Source organism: Dermacentor albipictus, chromosome 1 (assembly GCF_038994185.2).
Source record: "Dermacentor albipictus isolate Rhodes 1998 colony chromosome 1, USDA_Dalb.pri_finalv2, whole genome shotgun sequence".
NCBI classification, from domain to species: domain Eukaryota; kingdom Metazoa; phylum Arthropoda; class Arachnida; order Ixodida; family Ixodidae; genus Dermacentor; species Dermacentor albipictus.
The window spans coordinates 293,411,463-293,417,462 of NC_091821.1; the positions used below are offsets into that span (position 1 = coordinate 293,411,463).

Here is a 6,000-nt window from a genome sequence, read left to right on the forward strand (position 1 = left end):
GCTGGAGCCAAATATTGAGAACGCTTCTCCGTGGTCGGCGAAATAGAGAGATGTCGCGCGACCTCCTCGCGCACAAGTTCTTTTATTTGCGTCAGCAAAGTTGTGTGGTTGTCGCCAATCACCAATGCTGCTAGCGAATCTTGCGTGGGCGGTGGGCCGAGCTAAGATGTGTTGTTTCCGTAGCTCGTCCAAACTTTGGCACAAATTGATAACTTCCGCCGTGGTACGCGGATCCTTCGCTAACAACATTTTGGAGGCGTCTTCATCAATGCCTTTCATAACAGGTCAATGACAGCTTCGATGTAACTTGTGAAAATTTCGCCGTGATGTTGCGCACACCCACGTAAGCGTTGTTAAGGGCAAAGCTTGAACACAAGGGGGGGCGATAACTTGTGCGAAACTTGTCTTGAATGCGCTCGATGTTGTGAAATCGTGCTGGGGATTTCGGAACCATTGGTACGATGTCAACTAATCCTCCCTGGCATGATCATCGGTGCCGCTAAAGATGCCAGGATCACGCTCGCGCAACACGCAAAGAACGATGACCGCTGGAGGCTGTGTGGTGCATCTTCCTGGCTGGTTTCGTCAGGCATGGTCGCAGCAGGGGGCAGCGTCCGTCTTCGGAGTGTTCGAGGTTATCCAACACCTCCGCCAAATGAAAGGGGGTTTATCGAAGCTCGTTCGAGAGATCGGAAGTAGCTCTTAATGACCCGTCTCTTGGCATCAGCAGCTCGGGTCTCGCGCCGCAGCGGTGGCAGTACGCACAGCGCTACATGCGTATATATAAAGAACAGTTGTACCTAGGAAAAATAACAGTCGACTTGATGACTCGGCCGGGGTTCGGCAATCAAAAGAGCGACGGAACGTCGACCCTTCATGAAGGCCTGTAAATTTCTGCTATTTTTCTCGGGTGCTTCTACTCTTTGAACTATTTCTGTGCCGGATCCTGTGAGTGCATGCTTCACTAATGTATGTAAGTATATATATATATAAAGAAGTGTGGGCCCAATAGGGGCGTTGGCGTAAAGGAAGACTGAAAGTTTATTTATGCCGACAGTTTCGAGAGTGGTGCCCTCTTCGTCAGGGCAGCATGGTGTCTTCACTGCGGCGGTGACTCCCCTAAGCGTCGAGCATACTTGCACGCCGCTTTCTCGTACGCTTCTACGCTGGAGGCCCTTACAGAAAGCGCGGGGCACATGCCACGTAGAAGCGTACCAAAAGCGGCCTAGTGAAGGGGTATCGCGCGCACACGAAATAAATTTTCCGCCGGTTTAATTTTATACCAGCATGCAAATTTTAAGACTGGAACTTAGCTGTCAGTATGAAATGCTTGTTTGTCATACTAAGTACGCTTTTATAAATGTCCCTCACGTAAGGGCCGATGTTCTTTACTATTTATTTTGTAACCTATACTTGTGAATCTTCTGCCGAACTGAATACGGACGGCAGATTTTACGGTATACTTTGCTTCACTTGTTGAAGACATTCCGAAGTTGTGGACTATTTCTGGAACAAGCTGAATTCTATACACTAAAACAAATTCTTACATTAGCTTTTTTTCTGAGCTTACGAAGAGAGTTCAAAGCCATTGTTATAGTTTGTTTATAAAAAAAACATATGTGCTAAAATGCTTTCTTCAAACCGCCTGCTTTGCTATATTCCTCGATTAATGGTAAACGAATTTGTGTTTTCAAACAACAAAGACAAGTTTGTGCCTTCCAATTTTTTGTAACCTTTAACCTATTTTTTTTGTAGCGTTCTCAAAAACTGTGAATTAGTACATATGTGGTTTACCCTTATTTCCTGGTGTGTAATGCCCTCGTGTGCTTCTGCTGTATCCCTCGTGCATGGGGATTTTTTAGAACGAATTGTGTTTTGTTTTGTCCGAGCTTGCCCTCATCTCTGAATTGCCTGATTTTAACTGATGGCAACCGACAGTCGCAGAAACGTACTAACAAAACCTGACACGGACTTGGCAGAAAGCTCTCTGTAGAATGGAAGAATGATATTTCTTTGTCTGGAGGTGAAACATGGGGCTTAGCTTATCCGGCGGAGCCAGTGCGAACATGGTTGCAGTGCTGGGCAGTAAATATAAAGGAGCGGAACCTACAACATGGTTTCTATGCAGGTAGTGGAGTGAGCTTTTTATAGATTCATTGAGCGTGTGTAGATTTCAGTGGTTCCCTTCGCGCACAAGTAAAGATGCATGCGTATAAGCGTCCCTGCTGAAAAGAACCTTGTTGACAGTACGGCGCTCGTGCCGACCTCTTTCTCCGTCTGCGTTTTCGCTCCTTTATATTTACTGCATCTTAACATTGCCGGCTTCATCGCATTCAGCATCATTCACGCCGCGGCCTACCACAACGCCCATTTACGTTCTGCAGAACATGAAAATCTGGCAGTAAAAGGCTTTGTTCGAGTAGCAGAATTCTTTATTCAAATGCATATGTTCGAGAAATAGCACATAACAATATCAAGTATTCTCGCGTTTCAAAACAAAGTAAAACATAAAATGGGGTGGAGTCCATTTGGTAAAAAAATGTCGCAGTTTCACCCCAAAGGTGAATCACCAATTTTGTTAGCAAATTATTACCCATCTAAGTGAACTAAGATTAGTGATTTTATCGACCGCACACACTAATCAACATTCGACTACTAACTGAATGAACAAGCATGGTGTCACGCACGCAGAAACAAACATGAAATCATCTCAAAACGCTGGCGTGGGGAAGAGCGGCAACAGCAGCGTGCCCGTCATGCTGCGCCTCAACGCGAACTAAGCGGCGAACGAAGCCCTCAACGAAAGCAGGTCGCTCAGCCGAGCCACACTCGAGCAGATCGCCCCTTTCTGCCTCTACGGAAGCGTTTCCTGCGCCCACGAGATTAAGCCAGCGCGCGTTCACCCACAGCAGCGCCCATGTAGTGATGGCACTGAACACCGCGGCGCCGCCGGCGGAAATGCGCCTGGCGTGTCCATATAATTGCTATCGTAATAAAAGTTCGCACTTTCGCCCAAACGGCAAAGCACTGACAGCGAAGAACTACACTAAGCATGGTTCGCGCAAGCTGCCGTTCGATGAGTGAAGCAAGCGCTGCCACAACTCGACAAGGGAGCATCCTTCGCTCGCTCAAAAACGTGAGGCGACGTGCGCGTATGAAAGGCAGAGGAGCGGACCTCTTAAATTGGGCGGCGCCCGTCAAACCATCATCCTTCTTGGCTCGCAGGATTTCCCTCGAATCCGCCAGTTACTGCGCAAGCGCTCATACTGCACTTGGATGTTATATCACAGCGACTGCAAACTTTCGCCTTGAGTGTTCGTATAAATGCTATCACAATAATAATAAAAGCAGCAGACGGTTCTGCGTTCGGTGGTTGCAATTTCGGTCGCTTTTATATTTTTGTTGGCCTAACAAAAATCCGGCCACAGGGTACCCCATCTTGTCCTTTATTGCACAGCGATGGTCTCGACCACAGGAGTTTTCATGTCTTCCGGTAGCATATGGGGGTTTATTGGACAGTGGCCTTATCCCTAATTCACGTGCTACATGAGGCCTGTGATAGAAAAGGATGTTTTGCATCCGCGGGCATGGCCATGAGTGATGCCGCTGGATAACACTCCCATGGTTACGTGTTTTACTTATACACTAATACCCAAGAATGTGGATGGCAGAATGGTGCCGCGGTATCCTGATTGGCAAAAGGTATCGCACGCATGATGCGTTGATGCGGGCTAGGTTCTTACTTGCGGTAGTTTGTTTCGTCCACATTCAATTCCCTTTATTTTTTTACGTCTGAATGAAAAAAAAACGAGTTATTTGCCGTATGCTTTCCAAGGTTTCGTTATCTGTTGGTCACTTTCCCAGCCAGCGTTGGAAGCACATCGGAGGACTTCATTCTCGGCCCTGAAGGGGCACAGCGAGAGCTCCTTGAGGAGCTCTGCTGAATGTCTCTCTGACCAAAAAGCCTTCGGTTGCCCATCTCGTCATTCATCCATTGCTATACACGTGCTAAGCCGTCTTACTGCAGCAGGTTGACCGAACAACAAGTGAGCGCACTTGTCTGCATGATCAAGCGCAAAATCAACAACTGTATTGCATGTCTACAGCACGTGGACCTAATTATAGAATAGGGTAGGATATTCAACGAGATACGCATGTGCCTCATGTTTGATCAGCGTCATTCTTTGCACCGTTCGCTACGGACCACTGGGCAATACACATTTTTGTATAGTTTTGTATAGATTAGGGTTGTGGCATAATGGCACAAATTGTACAGCTTCCTAAAATGTATTTTAATATGAGCCGTGCTTTCCTTTGCATACATCCACCATAGCCATTATTGATGCACATCGGTTTCCCATCGCATTGTGTGATACCATGCATCATACATCGATTCCGTAACACCTCCGCGTCAAGGTCTCGCATAGCGCATCCCGCTAATTTAAATTGAAATAAATTATGACGTTTTTCGTGCCACAACCACTTTCTGATTATGAGGCACGCCGTAGTGGGGGACTCGGAAAATTTGGACCACCTGAGGTTTTTAACTTGCAGCTAAATCTAAATACACAGGTGTTCTTCCATTTCGCCCCCATCGAAAAGCGGTCGCCGTCGCCGGGATTTGATCCTGCGATCTCATGCTGAGCAGCCCAACATCATGGCTATGTACTAAACAACCACGGCGGGTCCTGCTGAATTGGCGTTTTTATTTCGGCATACCTTCTGAACGGTGTAGTGCATAAACATTGCATTAGAGCAAAGCTGTGACATGCGCGGTACATAATCATAAACACTGCATGCGATCAAAATTTGTGTAGCATGCATGGAAATAAACGCAATTTAAACGATCGCATGTAGTTGCATATTATTGAGCAAACGCAGTCTGTCAGACGAAATGAGCGAGCTCGTTTGACTTGGCGAAGATTAAAGCTCTCCGAGACACGTGACTTCAGTGTGCACAATCTTCTTCGCAGTTCCGCCCAAGGAGCCAGGCCGCTGAAGGATCTCCCGCTGTGATAGCGCCTCCTAAGAATAGCGACCATCGCTCCATTTGCTGCTATTCTGGCCGGCGACCGACCGGACCTCGATCGGCCCCGCAGTACAAACCTCCGCCTGTGTGTGCCAAAAACAGACGGCGGGCTACGCACTTGCTCAACGCCCTGGCGGACTCCCATATAGAGCCCTGTGATCAGCCGCCTCGACACATTCCCCGCCAAATCTATTTATGAGAGTGCTTATTTATGGCCATTTGGGCAACACGCGGTGGCACCCGCTACTGTACAATCTTGGTCCAATGTAATGCGCACAAATGACACTTTGAGCGCATTGCCGGGTGGCCTTGTTTTTATGTGCAGCGATGTCGAAATGCATCTCAACACAGACATAAGTGATGTGCCTTACATATTTGTCCGTTTCCGCAGCATTTCCTTTGAAAGAATGATTTACTGGGCAGCTGTCACAATCGTTTGGTACACTGCCCTTTTAGGACCCTTTTACTTTACAATAAATAACTTGGTGGACGATGTCTGTCTCTTCTCTGCATCAGCCATCGGCGCCTGCCTGGAGGTGTGAGTGGCGGCGTGGCCGAGCGGCCACGAGGTGTCCACAAACAGCCGCAAAAGACAGCGCCACCCATCGCTCGAGGTCGCCGGATCGAATACGAATAGTAGCAGTCAAACAGCGCTAAAAAACACACCAGCGCTGGCGTCTGGTGATGGCTGCGTCGGTGTCCCTCTCCTCGTCCTGTTGTTTAGCGCTGTTTTACTGCTTGTAATCATGAACCAGCCAGCCCAAATGCGTACTCTTCTGACGAATAGTAGGTTGCCGATTATATAATCCAACACGGAATAATCAATCGCCGGCGCATATACTTATTTACAGGAGGAATATTTGTTTCTGCGTAATATTGGATACCGCCCCTGCAATGAATAGTCAAGAAAAGAGCTAATTTTCCGAGTCAAGGAGTCTATTTTAACCACAGCATTACCAATTGTCATTAGA

At 47.5% G+C, this 6,000-nt stretch overlaps 1 protein-coding gene across 1 annotated transcript in view; it reads left to right on the top strand.

The window, feature by feature from the left end:
• LOC139057222 (zinc finger protein 22-like) overlaps positions 1-5,522 on the top strand; it is a 138,044-nt gene extending 132,522 nt beyond the window's left edge. The window contains exon 3 of the mRNA XM_070535073.1: positions 4,974-5,522. Coding sequence (XP_070391174.1) covers positions 4,974-4,999 — 26 coding nt within the window. The 3' untranslated portion in view covers positions 5,000-5,522. The remainder of the gene's footprint in view (positions 1-4,973) is intronic.
• The last annotated feature ends 478 nt before the right edge of the window (positions 5,523-6,000 follow it).